Source organism: Pleuronectes platessa, chromosome 4, assembly GCF_947347685.1.
Source record: "Pleuronectes platessa chromosome 4, fPlePla1.1, whole genome shotgun sequence".
Taxonomy (NCBI): Eukaryota; Metazoa; Chordata; class Actinopteri; order Pleuronectiformes; family Pleuronectidae; genus Pleuronectes; species Pleuronectes platessa.
The window spans coordinates 24,880,411-24,901,948 of NC_070629.1; the positions used below are offsets into that span (position 1 = coordinate 24,880,411).

The window sequence follows — 21,538 nt, forward strand, 5'->3', positions numbered from 1 at the left end:
TTAAATTCAGTAACAAAGTGTCTTTGACCTTTGAACCCCTATTCTCTTTATATTGATGTGAACCTACTCAAACCACAGCTTCAATCTCATATCCAGTATTTAATTGAATTGAATTTACAAAAAAATCACCCAAAAGCCTTAATAGTTTATTTCTGTATTCTTTATACCTTACCTGTTCCCATCACTGTAGAACTGGACACCTCATGAACATATGGAGAAAACACACAACCAAGTGGAGTGGAAGAAAAAAGTTCATAAAGAAAATGAGTTAAATAAATCTTATTGAAATGTATCATGTCTGTCAAAAACTCTCTTTACTTGAATCAACCATAACTAATATGCTACAGATTTTGTGGATGGTAATAGAAATGATTTTAATAATAAAAATTATAAAGTACACATCAGCACTATTCTGAGGCTTCTTATTCAAAAGAAAAGTTTATTCTTTAGATAAACGAACCAAAAAGTAAAATTGTCACTAATCTTTTTCATCACGTGAATGTGAAGGGGTTTCAGACTTTTGTTGTGTATGTGGTCATGTGACTTTATGACATCATCTTGCTGCTCCTGTAGTGCACATGGTGAAGTATGTGATAATTCAAACTTTACAAACAGGCATCTCATCTTCAACCAAAACATCACGGCAAAATCAAGACACAACTCGGTGCACTTTAGGTTTTCTTTGTAATTTTAATTCCCATAATTTAGTTTAAATGCAGACATCGTTTTCTCACTAAAATCTTAAATAAAACATTACAGTACGATATATGCAAATCAGAAGAGCTTTAAGATTTTGAAGAAGCAGGCTACAGTTTCTTTAGATTTTTTTTTTTTTATTCATCTATTATTATCATTATTTTTCTTGTACTTTTTGAAGGACCGGACAGTTAAACAGCAGTAAACAGTAAAAAGACAACACGGAGCTGTAAAGCCTGCAGGCCAGCCAAGGAGCACATTCTATTACACAACAGACCAGAAAACGAAGAGACAGCCACATCCAGATGGAGGTCTGAGCTGACGGCCCTCCGCCTCCGTCAGGTGGTGCTAGCTCCACACAAACAGGAGGGGGCGCTATTACACCGGAGCAGGTGGAGCTACATGACCACAGAGCGAGAGCCATGTCATTTTGCGCCTTCACGAGAGAAGAGCTTGTATTGCACATTCAGGGAGAAAGAAAATGGCACATTCTGTTTCTCTAGTTTTTTCCTCTACAAGAAAAGTTGACGAAAAACAGTTATAAATGCAGAAGAAGCACAGAAACTCCCTCAATGGCAATCGCACCACACCACTGGTTGATTTATACTGATCGGTTGAAACTGGTCTAAAATGCTGTCCCTCGCTTACGGGGAGGGAAAGTGTCAGACTACGCCATCTAGTGGCTGTGTGCATGTCAAACCAATTGTTTTTTTAAATATCACAAATTCAGACCTAAAGTTAAATTTACTTTTAGTTTTTCAGTACGAACTAAATTGTATCGAGGTATTTAAAGGTCTTGAAAACATCGTGTCCGTGAACAATTTTCCGATCAAGCTAACACACGCTTAGTTTTTTTTGTGAAATATTTACGTGTTTATGTTTTTGTCTCTGCTGGACAAAGTGAGAAACAGTAACCTGTTTGAAATTAATTTTAAGCCAACTTGGTGACGCTTGACGCTGCCACCAGAGGGCGAGTTTCACTTTCCCCTCCCCATCTTGGGCAGTGCATCCCTTTTGGCCTATCAGGGCTGAGAATGCAGGGAAGAACAAAAGATGATGGTGATACAGAGGAGACCTGCGGAGCGTGGTGAAGACGTGGTTTTATAAAAACATTGAGAGATGTTTACTGAGGGTTTTCTTTTCAAATTACATTTGGACATTTGAAAATTGAACAACAGCTGCTAGTATATGTTCAACTGCTAAGACTCATGGGAGTTGTAGGCTAGTCGTTACCATCTAGCGGAACAGAAGCTAACCTGGAGGGTCATGTAGGATTTTAGAAATTTTAACTTACTGATCATTAAATGTGGCCATGAGCTTTCTTAATCTAATCAGGGGTAAATTTTCCACAATTTGAAATTTACATTTAAAATTTGTTCTTCAAATATAGCTTGGCTCTGTGCCTTTGTGAGCTTCCTCACATTTAATACCACGTATTTGTGCATCGTGAAATTGTTTCAAAACGCTCCGATGTGGGCCCCCCCCCGCTCCGTGCGGCCCCCTCTGAAACACACGGCCTGTCATAGTAAAGAGCTTCAAAAGTCATAATCTGCCAAAACAAGGAGACAAATGTCCTCACGGTCCAGTTTTCCTTCACGGTTTCAGATTTCTCAGCTACACAGATTCGGATTCGATAGTTCTCGCCCTTCAGCGAGCAGCCGTCCTGCTCCCGCAGCTCGGATCCAAGCAGGTACAGGGAAACAAAATTACAAAGCGTTTTTCATCTAAAAATTCAAAAATAAAAATGGTAATTTTAAAATCTGATCTACTGGCAACCGACACGTCAAATCTACATGTTACAAGAACACACCGGGCTCGGAGGGAGTGTGTGGCACCCTGTACTAAGACCATCTGTCACCAGCTGTGAGCCAGTCCCTGTTCAGAGGATTCCCCCATCGACCCCACAGTGTGTCCTCCAAAGTGTCTGGAAGCTCGCTCAGGTTAAAACTCAGATATGGTAGAAAAATATATAGTCTTGATGAAATTTCTCTAGTTCATTACTGAATTGCACCCACACATGTAGTGTTAACACATTGTAGTAGCAGTGTAAAGTGACAGGGATCATGACGAGCGCTACTACTACCACAAAGAACGGAAAACAGGTCATCGTGTGCACACTTGCTCTTTGCTCTCTTCCCCTCGAGACACTTCAGGTTATTTTTTTTTTTTTTTTACTTGCACTTAAAAGGTCATGGTTAATAGTTTGTCTTTCATTGGCATCATTAGGCAACAGTTTTTTTTTTTTATATCTTCTTCTTCAGATACTCTACAATATGGTTACGATGTAAACACCACAGTACTTAATTATTTTGACCGTATCTGCACAAAGTTAAAACACAAAGTTACAAGGCAAGTGGTTACTTAAGCATAGATTTGTTCATGACAGAGAAAAACAAAAAAAACAAAAAATGAAATTAGGAAACACACCACAAGAACTAAAAGAACTTGCAACACCTGGCATCGAGTTTGTTCAAATAATAAAAAAAAAAAAAAAAACGCTTTAGACTTTGTTCATCTTAAAAAGCTGGTGATGATCAGTACTACCCCCCCCCCCCCCTCTCCCCCCCGGTACCATCCTATTCAAACATCACGATCCTCAGACAAAAGGTCGTGTGATGTTTTCGTGACAGGGTTCTTCTCCACGCGTCTACGCTTCTATAACACAGCACCGGCCCGTTTGGAGGAGCTGCAGGTGTGGCTGGGGTTGAATCCCAGTTTTCCTCAACCCTCTGTCTAACTGGCTGAGACCTAATACAACAGTTTGCCTTGTTTTTGTGTGTGTGTGTGAATGTGTGTTCGATATGACACAGCAAGGCGTTAACGTCTGGAGGCATCTTGAGCACCTCAGATTTGAGGCTCGGGGGGGACGTGGGGGGGGGGGGACGACACATGACGGACAGATCTTGGCAGGGAGCCTTCAACGTGAGGATCGGACTCCATTAACTGATATTCATGTTTTGTAAATCAAAAGGCAAACGGATTCAGATATGTGAACATTTCAGTTGATATTTGCCTCATTTTGTTATATTTTAATATTTTGGCTTCTGCTGCACTTAGACCTTTATATTATTCTACTTTAAATTGGCGACACATGGCTTCCTTTGGCTTGGTGCTGCTGACACAGAGCGACCGCCCTCTGAAACCCAACTACACCTTTTCTCAAGGGCTTTTAAAAAAAAAAAGAACTTTCTCTCAATACGGATGAATTAACCCGATGAGATAAAAATCTAACGTAAACGGCATTTCTCCACTTTGAGGACGGATTCGGTTTGATTCATTTAAAATTTAAATCCCTCTTCCGCCAACCACGGGGGAAAAAAAAAACAGCAGCCTGTCAAGTGTGTGTTCATGAGTGTGTGTGTGTGTTAGTGTGTGTGTGTGTGTACTCTACTGTGCCTGTCTGGGATGAAACATACTCGACGATGAATATGACATCATGAAGAGGTGAAAAGCCCCCAAACCCCCACCCTACCACATTAAATACAAACCATGATCCCCAATTCAGCCCCCAAACTCTTTTAAGGACAGTATTTACAGTTCAAATTACAGTATAATACATCATTAAAAAATACGAGATCCATCTCTAAAACCATACAGGAGCTTTTGAACCATAACCAAAAAAAAAAAAATCAACTCTGTAGCAAATCAGGTTTCTATGGTATGGTGGAAAATAAGAAAGCAGAGCGACAGTCCCCCCCCCCCCTCTCTCTCTGAGACGTCCTGTCCGTTTGGCCCCAGTTGTACCTGGCGAGCGTGTTAACAGTGAGATGACGGATGGGTTGGTTGACCACGCACATCTTTTCATTTCATTTCATTTTTAAATTTGAATTTTAAAGCAAGCTGCAATACAAATAAATCACACTCCATCCAAATAACAACAATATGTACAGATTTCTTTTTTCCTGGCGTTTTGGAATAGTAAGAACTTGACTGCCTAAGCTACCTCGTGGGGGGGGGGGGGCATGTTTGTCAGTTGTGCAGAATGAGCTGGTTTTGATCATTTTTAGTCGTTTGCAGTCTAGTGTTTTTAAAGAAAGAGACAGAAAGAGAACACCGCTTCCCCAGTAACTATAATTTCCTGTAATAATTCCTATTAAAAGTTACTGGAAAACTTCTGTACAGCAGATCGAATGGTTCGGCCGACGCGACGGTAGCTTGCACCCGTAGAAGAGAATAAATTAAAAAGCGATCAGAAACTCAAACGAGTCGCAGAGATCTCTGGACTCTGGAGCCAGGAAGCAGGTGAACCAACCCTCCTCACATCCACAGTACAACCAAGTCCATGTGTTAACCTCTGCAGCTCCCTCCCTCTCTCTCTCTCTCTCTCTCTCTCCCTCTCGCCCTCTTCCTCTTTTCTCTGTACCCCTGACACTCCAGCTATGATTTTTTTAGTCTCCCTCTCTCTCTCTGATTCTTTCCTCCGGTGTTATCCCTCCCGGCCGTGCGCCCTCAGACGTAGGGCAGGATGCCGTAGACGAACAGGGCCATGACGGCGGCGCTGAACAGGCCGGCCACCGGCACCGTGACGAACCACGCCAGGAAGATGTTCCTGAAGAGGCGCCAGTCCACCGCCTTCTTGGAGCGGATCCAACCCACGGCCACGACCGATCCCACCTGGAGGCCGGAGCCAGAGGAGAGAGAGACAATCAGCAGCAGGAATGTTTAAAGGGTCAAGATACTGAGGAGCTGAAGGTGTGTCCAGGTTTTCCTTATGATGGAGTATTTAAAAACAAACGGTCATTTTGTGTTTGGATGATGATTTTTTTCAGTAAATTTCCAGGTATCATACTCTCCTTTAGACGCATTAATGTGTTATTGTTTTAATCAATCGTTAAAAAGCGACAGGGAAGCAACTTCAAATCGATCCAGGTTAAGTTTAGCTAAAGATTTTGTCACGATAACATAAGAAAAACTATTATTTGTTCATTTTCCCAGTATAAATCATATCTATTCAATTTATTTTCATTGATAGTGACACGGCTACAGTACATAGCACATTCCACCACTTATAAGAGCTGAACAAACGCTGATAACACACAAATTTAGCATCTAACCAGAAAAGCCTGTACGCAGCCTTCAGCTCTTCAAAACCAGCTCAGTTCAAAATGTTTGTGTTAGTCAGAGCAAGCAAATTATTAAAGTTACCTACATTTAATTCGTATGGAAGTCTGAAACTGGCAGGTTTAGCTTTTTTTTTTGTCAAATACATCTGCAAATCTCAGACTTCCAATATAATGCATTGTTCACTCACCTTCATACGAATCAAAACACAACAGATTGAGAATACATTTTGGAGACACACATTTCAGACACACATTTCAGACTCTTCAATGTGCAGCGACTGGTTTCAGCTCTGTTGACACTGCAGGTGGGCGGGAATCAAACTGTTTGTCTGCTCTTACACGGCCACAGAGACACGAAGCGCCTCCCGTCACACTCACAGCTACATGAGGGAGGTCAGGTCGACACACGTCCTGTTTGAGGGGGTCGGGCCAGTTTTTACTAAAGAAAAAATGAATACAGGAGGAGATTTGATCCAAATTGGCTTTAAAAAAAATTCAAATTTCTCAGATTCTCCTTTGTTTGGATAAACCAACGTTTCTCTACAAGCGGACTCTGTGTGGGAGAAAATCCAGATTTCGTGGCCGTGATGTTTGTTTACAACCATTCGTAGTATTTCAGCTATGCAGCAACAGATCCTAGACCCGTGTGACCTCCGTGTTTGTGCTGCCGAGCGCCTGCAGAGCTTTTTGAAACAATGAGTCACTGTACACCATCACACTCCACAGCGCCAGGCCCGGGCATCAATTCAGTTTAACCTCCGCAGAAGTAACAACAACAAAAAACAAAAAATCCATAAAGGAAAAAGGTCAACTGACTGAACAGAGACCAAACTGAATGGATGCCCTCTGCTTCTCACACACAATCACACACTCACTCTCTCACTCTCTCTCTCACGGCCGTCTGGGAGTCGTTCACAGACGTTGTTGGACTCTTAACATTTCAATTTCAAGCTCAGTAACATCTATAAATTACAGATTTGTTTGTTTTTTTTCTCCAACAACGTCCGTGCGACCTCCACAATCATTGAATCGATCAAATCACCAACACGACTAAACGGTGACACCTCTAATCAGTAGATTTAGCATCTGGGCAGAGGCGGGTGATCATCAGAGGTTTTAGGGGGAAATCGTGAGGAATGAAATAAAGATATGGATGGCGATGTTGATGTTTAGATGAATTGATCATCAGCAATTTAATACCGGTTTTGAGTCTTGTGCAGTTTCCCCATCAGCAGAGACATGGATCTAAATATAAATACATTTTTTAAAAGGGTCAATTTCTTTTATTATTTTCACTAATGCATCTAAAGTAACTTTAAATTGAGCTCTGCCCTCCATCGTCCCAGTACAAGCTACATGTGTGAAGGTAAAACTGGAGGCTGTAGAATTATAGGAATAATATTATGTTTATATAATTTAAAGTCAAGTTCGACCTATTTGAAGAAAAATCTACCAATTATGAGGCGATTCATTAAATTAACAAAAAATTTAGATAGATTAGGGCAACAGGAAAAAAAAGGAAATTAAAAAAATCTGATAAAGTGTCTCAGGATGATAAATTCTCACAAGTCTCTACTTTAAAAAAATATATAGTTCAATAGCTTCGATGTATCCGATGAGCTTGCACATTATTTTCCTTATTGTTCTTCTTTTAAAATTTAAACTCTTCCTTCATGAGATTTGGCCGCTGGAGGAAAACTGCACGAGAGGTCAAAACGTCAACTGCAGGAGTTGTGATTGGCTGTGGCGATTGACAGCTACAGGTGAAGCATTGATGAGGTGGAGCTTCACTACCAATGACTCCAATACCTTGCAGTGGGTGGAGCTTATTGGGATGCCCACATTTGATGCAACAAGCACTGATAGCGCACTCATTACTTCAATGCAAAATCCGCTGTGAAGACAGATGAGTGGAGAGACAAGGAAAGAAAGATGGAGAGGGAGAGGTAAATTAAAGTGGAAAACAAGTGAGACGGGGGGGGGCGGGGGGGAGAGGAGGGAGGTGGGTCGGGGGGGTTTTGGGGGTCTGCTTGCAGGCGAGGACGGGAGGGTGGAGGACCCACACACCAAACCATGCCACTGGTGAGAGGGGGCAACATGAAAGAGAGCTGGGGGAAATGAAACCTGCATGAAACCGGTTCCTGTGAAGAACCAGGGGGGAGGGGCTGCACACTGCTGTCGGGGGGGCAGGCGGTCGGAACCAGGTCTGATTGTTTCAACGCAGTAAAAAGACCCGATGGAGGACTGGTGTGATTGTCAGATGCAGGGAATCAAAGGACAAGTTTGGTTTGTGACATTCAAGGTCTTATAATAATAATAATAATATTATTACACAAGATAACTGCCGAGGTCTGGAAATAAAGGGAAGACGTTCTTCAAACAAACACATTTCTTCATAGTTAAGAAAAGCTTTTAATGTTTGATTATGATGTGTTATATTTATAGTCATTTGTTTTAATCTGTTTTCTGTTTATTTTGTGTCTTTGATTGTTAAAAGCTCTACACAAATCAAATTTATTATTATTATTATACAAGTTTCATCATTAAGGGACTAATCTCAGTTATTATTCCTTTAGTTTCTTTCTTTAAAGATAATGGTAGATACATGTGAACAGAGACTTTATTAGATTATGTTCCAATTAACAAACAAAGGACTCTGTTTCTAGGGTAATAAATCATCTGTTAACAAAATTGTGGATTATTATTTTTTGTTTGTTTAGTATTTTCACTGCTCAGTAGTGCCTGCAAACTGACGCAGTGCAAACAGTTGGACAAAAAACAATGTTGTTCTGTGTGGATTTTAAAGCTGAAATGTCACCATGTTTCCAGATCTCAGTATTTATGTTGGTACAATGTCATCATAACTATCATAATTATGGCCAAAATGTCAATAATAAAATGAAATTTGTTGTTTCTGATGAATCTTATCAGGGTGGAAAAAAGGAATGAACGCAGATCGGCTTTCGACCTTTTCTAATAATGTGAATATAAATAATCCACAGCCGTAATCTGACTGACAACCTGACTTCTTTATATTTCTAATAGAAGTGGTTTGTGTGTGATGCGGCCCTGCAGCCCCGGGAGGCAGCGTGAGCTCCCTGTCCCCTGGAGACGCCTGTGGGGGGGGGGGGAAAGTGAGAGACCGGCCCCGGAGGTCCACTCAGTCATACCTTGCAGTGTGTGGTACTGACAGGGATTCCGATATTGGAAGCGAACACGACTGTGAGTGCGGAAGCCAGTTCAATAGTGAATCCACTGTGGAGGAGGAGAGGAGGAGAGGTGGGGTGGGGGGGGCAAAGAAACATTCTTCATTGTAATGTCAGGGAACCGGCTGCTGACGGCACGGTGAACACTGCAGCATCAGGATTAAACAGATCTTTAAAGTCTACTTAAACACACACACTGGATAAAACATGGGTATCACACATCATCTCACCCTGAAACACACACACACACACACACACACACACACACAGACACATCAGGATTTCACACAGATACGTTTCACAGACAGGTGGTTATGTGTGTTTCCGTTTTGCCGGGTCCTGACTTGGAGACACTTTGTCCCGTTTGCAGAACATTATTCACACACAGACCCGTGGGCGCTGTGGAAGAGACCCCCCCCCCAGATTAATGAAGAGAAACCAGATGAATGAGAAAGCAAAAAAAAAAAGGGAAAGCGATTCATGAGCGAGCACTTCCTTCTTTGCAGTTACACACCAAATAAATAACACAACAGTCAGGAGAGGTCCTGGGAACAGACATCGACTGGGGTCTGATCGGGTGAGATCAGCAGCAACAGGTCACTCCAGTCCCCAGTGAGGCGCTCGCCAGCAGCAAGGGACAACGTCTTTCACTGTGAAGTTGACTCGATCAGATCGAGATTATGACCTGGACACTTCACTTAGGTGTGAGTGGAGACACATTTCAGACAGCAAATTTAAAAATCTAAATTTTTACATTTTGTATAGTGTGTTATTTTCCTGGAGTGTCCCCAGTTCGGGATAAACTACATCGAGCCTCTCCATCTATCTACGCTGAATGATTTAATGTAAAATGATGAATTTGACCTCGGGTGAGTCTTTAAACTTGAAATAAATATAATGAATCATGACAATTATCAACTGATTTTAACATTTTTGTCTTGATATCATTTTTTCAAGCAACACTCAGCGTTGGCAGCTTGTCCTCTAAACAAAAACTGTGCTGGTGCACTAGTTAGCTGTATGAATCTGTGATGTAAAAGCACAATATAAATGCCATTCACCATTTAGCAGTTCTTAAACCTTTTTTTCTAGCGCACACACACATACACACACACACACTTATAGTCTTTCTATAGTTGTGAGGACCCTCGTTGACATAAAGCCTTCCCAAGCACCTCCCCTAACCTTAACCTTCAAAACTAAATGCCTAAACTAAACCTGATTCAAACCCTCAAACAACCACTTGAATTTGAATGATGGTATTTAAACAAAATAACACACACACACACACACACACACACAATCTTCTTTGTCAGCGTGATGCATTGAAACAGACACCAGAGGAGCCTTTACAACAGTGGAGCAGAACAAATTTGTCTTTGAGTCCTGGCGAAAAAAAGCTAAGCTGGTGTTGGAAAGAGATAAATTAAGAATGAAAAGAGGAGGAGGGACAGAAAAAGAGGAGAAATGAAGAAAGAGGGGAAAAGTAATAAAGTGTGTAAGGAAAGATTTAGAGGTGAGAGGCCTTTGCAAAAAAAAAAGATGTAGTAGGGAGAGAAAAGCAGGAAAGAATGAAGAAGAGGAGGGTTAACCACAAAATAGAGATTTACAGGAGAGAGTAGGAAGGAATATATTTGAAAAAAGGAGGAGAGCCGACTGGAACAGAAAAGTGCAGCCGGGTGTTACAGCTTGTGGTCGGAGACAAGAGGCCAGGATCCTCAGTGTGGCTCCTCCCCTCCCTCCCTCGCCCCTCCCACGCCCCTCCCTCGCCCTCCAACTGTACTTCTCTTCATCCAGAACACTAAACAACTTTCTGTAACCCTGCGTGATGCCCCTGTCCCCCCCCCCCCCCCACACACACACTCAGCTTTGTACAACTATCCTCATTATGACCTTAAGAAATGAAGTTCTCCCTCATTAGGACCAGGCTTTGGTCCCCATGAGGTCTACTGGTCCTGACAAGGTCAGTGTTTATGCTGGAGAAGGTCCGTCAGAGGCAACAAAAACAACTACACACACACAAAATATTTTCTGGAGCAAATTAGACGTTAACATGCAAACATGCTCGCGCACAAACATTCACCGCACAACGACCTACAGGCACAGCAGAGCCCGGCCTCCTTGAGCTGACATGATACAGACTAACATCCCCGAAGTACACACACACACACACACACACACTCACACTCACTCACACACACCCCTCAGCTACTGCGTGGGAAGACAAGAGGACAGTGAGAGAGACGAGAGAGAGAGAGAGAGGGAGAGAGAGAGAGAGAGATAAAGATATTGATTAGAAGGATGGAGGAGAGGCAGTAAGTGGCTAAGGATGCGTGATGTTCATTGCTGAGGTCGTTGGATGAATCGAGCCCTGGGGCCTTATGTGTTATGGTCCAAACCAGACTACTAATTTATTCATGATTATTATGTAATGAGTCAAAGGGCAGGAGGAGAAAATAGAGTGTGTACTATTTCTGTTTCACTGCCAATGCTAAGAGGCACGGCACCGACTGCTGCTGTAGATTCCTGAACGTGTTCCAAGAGCAGTAAAAAGAAGGAGAGAAGTTTAAAGTTCACGCAAGTGGTGTTTTGATGAAATGATTATTTATCAATAAATGATCTATACATCTGGGGGAAGAAAAATCAATACAAAAAAAAAAAACGTAAATAAATATAACATATTAACATGATTATAATTAACTATGTACTCCTTTGCAGACACAACCAAATTGAATAAATTGCAAATACATGATTGTACTTGCAGGTTGTTGGTGTGGTAAAAAAGCTTTTAGCCTGAAGCAGCAGCAGCAGCAGTGTTTGGGAAGTAGAAAATAGTTCAACTCCAGACGAATGTCCTTGATTAGTCCGACAAGTTCACTGTACCTGGGAATACAGAGCACTCCAGGCCACAGAGCTGTCACTCCCAAATATATCGTGCTGCCTTGGATTAAGGCCCTTCACTGTGAGCATAGTGGGAACGTCTGAGTGTGTTGAATGGCAATTGCCTGTTCAATGGCGTTTAACAGCCGTATATAAAGTGTGTGTGTGTGTGTGTGTGTGTGTGTGTGTGTGTGTGTGTGTGTGTTCTAACACGGCTGGGTGCACGTAAGTACTTACCGAGGAAGCTGCAGCTCAGGACGGACTCGTGTGTGTCAGCGAGTCCAGACTCTTTGGAGCGAGTCAAACTGAGCATGTTGAAAAAGTTCACCTCTGCCACAGATACTCATTCCAACACAGTCACACACACATAACCACACACACATAACCAAACACCCCCCCCCCCCTTCCACCCGCTACCCCACATGGCGGCGTTCTCACCTTGAGGGGGTGATGGGAGTCAGGTCCTTCCCCATCGTCTGGATGACGCGGCGGCCCCACACCCACAGCCCGGCGCAGATGCCCACGCCCCCGTACAGCAGCAGCCAGATGGGCGTGGCAGCATCCTGCATCACGCCGCCCTGGTCGTAGATCATCCACAGCGCCACCAGGGGCCCGATGGCATTACTGCAACGTGAGGAAGTAGATTACGACTGAAATCAGGTGTCTTTGCTTCACTGAGAATAAATGACTGTTAGAGCAGAACAGTGAAGCTGATTTCTCTGTATTTTATGGAAACAAGCTTTAACAGGTATTAATGAAATAAACTGGAACCAGTACAGTGGGCATACACAATGCTATCTGTCATGTAAGCAGCAGGGGGCAGCACCTGACATCGTTGCCTCCGTGGGCGAAGGACCCGAAGCAGGCGGTGAGGATCTGCAGGAAGTGGAAAAGCTGGAACACCTCAGGTTTGTCCTTCTCCTCGTGATCCTCCTCGGCCAGGTCGTCCAGAGGCATAGGAGCCGGGGCCCCCCCCTCCTCCTCCACCCCCTCCAGCTCCGTGGCCAGCTTCATCTCCACCCCGCCCTCCTCGGCCTCGATCTCGGCCTCGGCCACGGCGTTGCAGTACGACGAGTAGCTGTCGTAGCGAATCCTCTTCTTGGTGTAGGACACGCTGTTGCTCCTGCCGCCCCCCCCCTCACCCACCAGCTTCTCACTGTCGTCACGCGACTCTGCGCGTACGAGCGGCTGGACGGGCATGCCGCATATGGCCGCCGTGTAGCAGGTGTAGCTGTTGTTGCGGCGCAGCAGGCGGTAGTTGTTGTCGGGCGGCCCGGCGTTGGTGCCCGAGCGGTCGCTGTCGTCCATGCGGCCCAGGTGGATCTTGTGAAGCAGGTCCTTGTAGAGACCAGAGTCCTTGTGCACCGTGTGGTACACCTGGCCATCGCTGCGCATGTGGCCATCGAAGCTGAAGCTGCCGTTAGAGACGGGCGACTTGAGGCAGCCGTTGGTCATCGAGTGGGTCCGACCTGAGGGAGAGGACAGGGAAAACAGTGTGTTTGAGGATAATGGAAGCTTGAGGCCAAAAGCAACACAGTGCAGTAACTTCTAAATCAGATTAAAAGCTGCTCCTTAAAGAGGAGGCACGTCACAAATAAGTATAAGCGCTTATTTCTACAGATTTCTTCTTCTAACAGAGAAAATTGATTTTTAGATATAACATGAAATCCAGTTAATGGATGAATGTATGCAAGTAGCTCTGGTACATTTGTTCTGAGCTCTTCATAAATGTTAAGTGATGGAAGACGGATGTGCACATTGGTCTGGAAAATATTTAATTGCGCAATTCAACAATTTCACTAATTGAGAACAATTCGTTGATCTTGATGGAGAAATAAAAATGGGGCATACCTTAGTGAGCTGATATTTATGAGTCGGTGATTTGGTGCAGAGGCAAATAAACATCAAGATCCAGTGAATTTTAATGTGGTTTCTTGGCTGTTGGGCCTTTCACAGGTTTCACTGGACTGAGTGACATTCTACTTGTAATTGATTTTTCTTGTCAAGTCAGAGAACTTATTGATTGATAGCATAAAAAAAGAAACCACCAGAATCAAGCCCCTGCCGAAGGGGACTTTTTAAATCACCAATAATTATAAAGTTTTCTTTAGGCCTATTTTGCGTTTCTCCTTAATATCCTGACCACAGTTTTACTCAGTCACTGATTTCGTTTTGAGTAGATTTACTGATTTATAGATTCATCTCAAATACCATACGCCCTGCCGTTTGGCAGGACGGTGCCTCCGTTAGCCAGGTTGTTGAGCTCTCCACTGGAGGTGCGGGTCCCTCGGTCACTGCTGCCGCCGGTGAGCGGCAACACGGCCTCATCGGTTCCCTTGGCTCCTGGAAGCTCCTTGAAGACGGGACTCTCCTCCTCCTCCTCCGGTATCTTGTCCAGGCTCTCGTCTGAAATCCTGGACAGAGCCTGCTCCTTCTTTAGACGACCTGGAGGAGATGGAGCGACGGAGGGTTTAATGACCAGAGCAGGTCCAGAAAACTAAATGAAATCCTCTTTACTTTGTTTACAGATACTTGTATACAAACTATGAGGAAAAAGAAAATAACAATATTTACACTTCATCTCCACAACACGACAATCTCTCATGTTCTAATATGTCTGAGGGATCATTTTTCAGAATGACAGTCAAAGTCAATTATGAGAGTTAATAACTGAAGGACAAATATTTAAAAAGTGAATCAATAGAATATTCTTTTTTCGGTTTTGACTCTTTGTTGTTTTCTCTGAACTAACACCAAGAATTTCCAGAAAACTCTGCAGCAGCATTCCACAAAGACCAGTATGTAAACATCAGCTGATGAAAAACTAATCCCAGCGCCGACAGACTCGATGCCCCCCCGACTCGATGCCCCCCCCCCGACTCCTCTAAACAGCCGGCAGTATAAACCCACTAACAAACTCCAGTCGCCGCTCGGTTCATTTCGATGGAAGCAGTTCAGGAGCGATAATGTCTCCTCTAATCCTCGCAGACTTTCACGGTCACGACACGTTGAGCAACAGGTCGAGTCGGCATCAGTCGTGTGAAGGAACGCCCGAGGAGAGAAACCTATTTTAAGCCCCATCATGGATATTATCACCTCAATTAAAGCGCTACTTTATTTTGTAAAAATTGTATATAAAATTACAAATTAACCCTGATTTTTGTTTCCATAGTCGTGTGAAGCATCTCAAGCAAACTCTTCTTCTTGTTCTTATTATCCTCCAGTCTCTCAGATGTTCCAGCCACTGCTCTTTCCACTGTTTGATTGAATGTGTCATGTGCTCGGCCCGGTCGTCTGCTCTGCTGCCGGCTCCTTTTTCCCATTAGAGAAGCGACTCCTAACTTTAACTTTGATCTGAGAGCTTTCCCCACCACAGGCTATCATCTTAACCCCTCGGATCCGGTCAAGGAGAAACATGCCCCCAAAAAAAATTCAAGTGTCTCCGCAGAGCAACTGGAGTTCACAGGGTTTCTCCTTGGTGGCTTTAGTGGCTTTGGCAAAGGCCAAAGAGAAAACACATCCGTTGGCATCCGATGTTTGGTGTCAGAGCACAGAGTGAGCAAGCAGAGGCTGAGGCTCTGTTGTTCGTCCTGGGTCAGAGGGCCGGGCTTTCAGATGGCGTGAGAAAGACTGGAGACACACACTGACACACACAGCAGGACACACACACACACACACACACACACACACACTAACAGATACCTACTTGCTATTTTCCTCCTCATCCAGGGACACACGATGAACCAGACGATCGCTGCACACACCAACGACCCGGCTAACGTTATGAGAAAGATGGACCACACCGGCAGCATCTCCAGCCCCAGCACTGTAATTAATGAACACACACATACACACATTGGTACAAGAACATAACTTACACAGGCAACACATCTGGCATGTAGTTTTGAAATGTTAAAAATCTACTTATACTCTCGTCACACCCTCGGAGGGAATGTTGTGCGAGCCGACGGTATTGGCAACATCAGTGAGACCGAGATGATAATTTGATCATACACTGGTGTCAGAGTTATGTCTCTTAGGAGCAATTACACCCCCCCCCCCCCCACACTTACACGGCGCTCCGGTGTACATGATGGAAAACGTGTTGATCCCGATGGTGGTGGCGTAGAAGAGAGGCAGCGCTCGCAGGCCGTTGGGGACAGAGTCCTCCTGCAGGGGACACACACACACAAATGGATTTTTAATGCAGTCGCTGATGTGATGATAAAGGAGCTAAAAATATATGCCTCACAACAACAGGAATACATAAACACACACATACACATATAGAGTACTGATAAAAACACAATTTAAAGTCGCACAACCAGACTGAGAAATAGATTTTACCTTCAGTCCATAAGATTCAATACATGTTGAAATCTACCCTGACAATTGTAGAAACATTCAAAACACGTACACACATTGTTGACCACAGATATATCTGTTCTTACTCAGTCTTTCTAATGAGTTCTTATTTTATAATTGTGTATTTATTTTCTAAACACATTTATATATATTGTACTAATATTGTTATTGCTCGGCCTTACATTACTTAACTACTTTATTTTGGAATCTACAGAGTCTCCCTGCAAAAGTTTCCCACACGATAATACGGTGTAGAACCGGTGTAACGACAAAACATCTGGAATTCACTATTGAGGCTAAAAGTTCAATTCAGGTCAGTTCACATTTGTGGAAATCAAACCTACACATGCAACAAGAACTTCTCACACAACGTCTGCTTTTACTACGACAAGGAGCTTGATGCAACACGACCCAAGATCAAGTTGTGTTCTGACTTATCTGAAGCAGATAACCTGCGGAGACAGAGATGAACTCGTGGTGAGTTTGACCCAGTGAAGCAGCGGCTGCCGTCTAAATAACAACCCGGCCTGTGAGTCACTCAAACATGAACCTGCAGCCGTGACCTCAGGATGAACCTCAATACTTTTCTCTTCCTCCTCCGTCGGAATCACCGGTTATGTAACAACAGATCTGCAGGTATTGCCAAACCCACAGGATATTATCTGAGCAGAGTTCTCTGGACGAGCTTGTGTGTGTGTGCGTCTGTGTCTTAATACTGAGATTCAAACCCGAGGACAAGAAACTCTACTGTATTTGCAGGAAATGAGAATCTTAGTGCTCAGAGTTTAGAGCCTGAAACTTTTAGGAGGTTAGCGTGCGACGTGCGTGCTGGTGAGTGAGTGATACTGCACAGCGGGGGGGAGGGAGGGGGGGGGCACCTTGTTGAGGATGAAGTGTCTGATGAGCAGGAAGAGGCCTCCAGACATGAGCCCAGAGAGCAGGGGGGAGATGAACCATGACGACACTGAGGGGAGGAAGGAGAGAACAGATAAGCACAAAAATACATAATGCTTGAGTACATATTATTCATTCCCACTTTTTACAGGACTCTTCATCTTCTCTACTTCAATCGTGCCAATCCGTAGTTTCCTACACTTCCCACAATGCATTTCAAAGTTTCAAACCCTCTAGAAAACATACAGAGTTTTAGATTCAGCTGCGTCAGTAGCAATAGCAGGAGTAACTCTCCCTAAGCCTGAGAAGAAATGATTTGTTCCTCTTCTTCTTCACTGGTACTTTAAGATGCGTTTCCCAGTTGCATTGCATGCTGGTCTATTGAGTATCCTACAGGGGAGAAATTGTAAACTCTGCTCCATTTAAAAATGACCACTTGGGTCGTTAAATGGTCCCGGGAGTCATCTTCCAGATTCTGATGATGACTGTTTATGCCTCAGAGTTCAGGAACTTTTCTGGAGTCAAACTAATCTGTAGCTGTGGTGGAAATAACTCAGTTTGTTGTTATTTAGTCTGGTTTCAATGGGAAAGTGGCGGCTACACCAGTCATAGTAATGTTATGTACAAACAGTGCACTGTATGTGTCAATGCCATGGATTTAAACGAGCAGACAAACAGTATAAATACACACAAACTGGTCTCAAACCAGCCGAGTTCATTACCGATCTTGACGAGCTGCATCCACTGGACGCCTCTGGTGCCGATGGCCACCATGGAGAAGCCGATGGTGGCGCCAACAATGCAGTGAGTCCCAGAGATGGGCAGTTTGAGGAAGGAGGCGATTAGCTGCCAGACCGCCGACCCTGAGATCAAAACACAGACACACACACTGATCTCACACCGTTCTGACTCATTGGATTAAAGGAGGTTGAAGCTGTAAAGAGTAAAACAATGTGAATCGTTTCCTCATTTCTATGCTCAGTTATGTTATGTGATAGTTTTGTGTTTGTGCTTCTACTCACGGAATCAAAGAGTTTTGAAAAACAAGAGAGCGAGACAGTTTAAGTGAAGGTTTGAGCAGCGTTTGATGAGGAACATTTTTATTCTGAGATATCCAGACGCTTTCAGTTTTTGAGTCATCTGAAAATGTCGGCTTTTATATTTAAGAAGTCTTTATGTTATTTTATATCTCAATCTTTTTGTACGAGTACTGCGTATCACTGCCATGCTGTAGCCTGTAGCGACAAATGATATTAACCTGAATCTAAATTGCCTAAATGAGATGCAGTAATCGCAAGAATTCAAACACGAGGGACTAAGACTAGAAGAATAGTTTCAGATGCAATGAGAAGCTGCTGCAAAACATAATTTGAGGACAAGTGATAACAACAGGTTATTTTATCAAGATTTATAAATGTATTTGTCCAAATACAAAAACCCATCAGGTCTGTGAACACTAGCTTTTCAGGATGGTAAATGTATTTCCGTTATTCTTTGTGAACAGAGTCCATTATTTGAAAAATAAAACAAAACAATCTTGTTTGGGATCAAGATAAACTGTTCAGTGTTTCCCCAACATTCACTTGTGTCGGCGGCTGCACGTGATCCTGCAGCCACGCGGGAATCTCCCCCCCCGTGCATAATATCGCCCTCTTCAGTGCTGTTTCCCAGCACTCTCTCCCATTAACATGGCTTTGTCTCAACAGGAGCCCCATTGTTGTTCTTTGTTCAGCGTCACTCACTTACTGAGGTAATCTAAAGCTTATGTGTAAATCTACAACTGATACTCAACAATCGCTGCTTGTGCTTCTCTGTAAATGTGTTTTAATATGAAGGCACATCCAGTGCTGCTCCATTACCAAAAAATGGATTTCATTCAGTATATATGCAAATAGATTTTAAACACTTTTTTCAAATTTACTAATTCATTTTACACCATTTCTTATATATCAAGTTAAAAAGTGGTTTTAAAAAAAACAAGAGTTTTTATGTTCTTTTGTCAGCTGGAGATCAAACTTCAATAGTTTTTGTTTTACATGAGCTGAGTCTCCTCTCTGTTTACCAGACCTATGGACATCCAGTCCTGCAGAGCTCCAGCAGCATGGACTCTGATCCCAGCTGCACACACCACCTCACAGCCGTTTGGAAGGACTGTGAGAGCAACACACCGTTTTCCTTTCAAATGTGTCGAGCAGATAATGAAGGTTTAATGCATTCAACAGTAATCTGCATTCGAGGCCTTATCAAGTCATTTATCAAGTAGAAGGGGAATCTTGGTTTTCAGCCTTTCATAGATTAAGAATCAGTATAAATTTAAATATTTGAAGGTTGATGTCACCTTGGAGTTTGGGAGACTGTGAAAGTAATTTTCACTATTATTTAACTTCTTCGTGGAGCTAATAGTTCATTGAGAAGCAGTTGAAACGTCCTCCTGGTTCTATCGAGGGTCGGGACATGAGCTCATGTAACTTATTTATCCAACAGCATCAGCGGCCGGCCATCCTGGAGCAATGTCACCCTGAACACACGCTTTTATTTTTAGAGCTTCGGCTGGCAATTATTTTTATTATCAGATTACTCAGCTGTGATTCCCCTTTTTCTGATATGGAATGTGAAACCTCTCTGACTTCTTATATCTGTAAATTGAATACCTTTCAGCCTTTAGACAATTGAATGATCCTTACAGCTTCATTCAGATATAAAAAGACATTTCCAGAAGGCAACTCACTGGATCTATAAGCGACTTACCGACCATGGCGCTGACCTCTCCGGCCATGAGCACCGGCACCGTCTCGTTGTACAGGCTCACGTCTATGATGCCCTTCCGGATCGTCTCGCCCACCTTGGCTCCCAGCAGCATCGAGCCCAGTGTCTCGAAGATGGACGCCAGGATGCAGGCCTGCTTCAGCGTGACCACACCGGACCCCACCGCCGTGCCGAAGGAATTGGCCACATCATTGGCGCCCACCGAAAAGGCCAGGACGAAGGCAATGATGAAGCCGAGGATCACCATCCACAGGTACGAATCCATATCCATCTTGAAAGGATTTCAGCGGGAAAAAATCCAAGCGGAGAAAAAAAAAAGATAGCTGAGATATTCTCAGAAAAAAGAAAGTGCTCCGTGCGTTTGTAGCGGAGGACTTGGAAAGCCGGCTCCGTTTCTTCGTCCCCTGGGTGTAAAGAGTTCGAGGGGAGAAGCACAGCCGCTAACTAAGCGTTTGGAGCTCAGTCCAAAGATTGGAGACTAGTGATGGTGGGTGCAGGGAGCATTCCATAGCTTAGTGGGAGGCAGCCTGTCTGCACGTTCCTTCACCTGAGAGAGAAACGAGATGAGGAGACACAGAAACAGATTAGTGTCATAAGCCATGGTTACTCCTTTTCAGCGGCGGCTGCCATCTGACAACACCTCACTGAGACTTCCTCAGAAAAACCCAAAACAAGGCAGGGGAGGGACTGAGAGGGAGAGAAAGGGGGGGGGGGGGGGGGGGGGAGCTTATGAGAGCAAAAGACATAAAAGAGGGTTCAGGATGGATGATGACGACGACGAGGCTGAACTGGCTTCGATGGAACAAGGAGAGCACAGCAGGGGGGAGAGCTGCAGACGTCTCACATAGTCGCAATAGGAAATCACAGTTTGCTCTTTGAAGAAATCAAATCAGAGCGTGCAGATGGTTTGCTGTCAGCGCCGGGACTAAAAAAAGAACCACAGTATCCAGAGCGAGACACGAGCAACACTCCCAACATCACAGGAGACGGCTCTGATGTCTGATAACACATTATCCCTCTAGGACAGGACAGCTGACATTAAAACCTGCGTTCACTTCACAGGTTTGGGTTGAAACTTCAATTTTATTATCTACTTAACGACCCAAACCACTTCATGTCAAACCCCACGATGCTCAAAGTGATAAACAGAATGATCGGGGATGGAAAACTCTTACATCACCAAACTGCAGCTTCATGTGGTGCCATCAAGCTGATCCAACAACGATACAGAGCAAGAGACAGTTGAACTGACAACCTGGAGAAAGTTGCAGTTGCCCTTCTCATCTTTGCTCTTTCAGCCCCAGCATGAGAGCTCCAGTGCTCACTGGGCGACAGTCAAAGGTTCACATGAGTTTTGTAACATTTGAGAACGAGTTCAAACAAAATCAAAAGCTTTACTGCAGTAAGAAAAAAAAGAGTCTTGACTGCAATGCAGTATGAAGATCAGCAGTTACTGTGGCTGCAGTTCACTCAGCTGCACTTCTGGGGCTGAACAAAGTTAACTGATGATATGAATATATTCTCCTCCCTTTATACAATTTTAAATGAGACATATTTCTAATGCTCATAGTCAGGTTAATCATTTTAATTAGGGTTGTTACTTAAACAGGTTTTCATGCTCTAACATTTAGAAATTACATCACTTCCCTCAGACTGGCCATCGCTGAA

General features: G+C 43.6%; 1 protein-coding gene across 1 annotated transcript in view; it reads right to left on the minus strand.

Annotated features, from left to right (window-relative positions):
- Positions 1-670: 670 nt before the first annotated feature.
- The window catches only part of slc20a2 (solute carrier family 20 member 2), a 43,730-nt gene continuing 22,862 nt past the window's right edge, over positions 671-21,538 (minus strand). The window contains exons 2-11 of the mRNA XM_053421184.1: positions 19,853-20,417; positions 17,827-17,967; positions 17,089-17,174; positions 15,919-16,015; positions 15,552-15,671; positions 14,057-14,290; positions 12,672-13,314; positions 12,284-12,469; positions 8,930-9,014; positions 671-5,310 (exon numbers count right to left, since the gene is read on the minus strand). Coding sequence (XP_053277159.1) covers positions 5,146-5,310; positions 8,930-9,014; positions 12,284-12,469; positions 12,672-13,314; positions 14,057-14,290; positions 15,552-15,671; positions 15,919-16,015; positions 17,089-17,174; positions 17,827-17,967; positions 19,853-20,141 — 2,046 coding nt within the window. The 5' untranslated portion in view covers positions 20,142-20,417 and the 3' untranslated portion in view covers positions 671-5,145. The remainder of the gene's footprint in view (positions 5,311-8,929; positions 9,015-12,283; positions 12,470-12,671; positions 13,315-14,056; positions 14,291-15,551; positions 15,672-15,918; positions 16,016-17,088; positions 17,175-17,826; positions 17,968-19,852; positions 20,418-21,538) is intronic.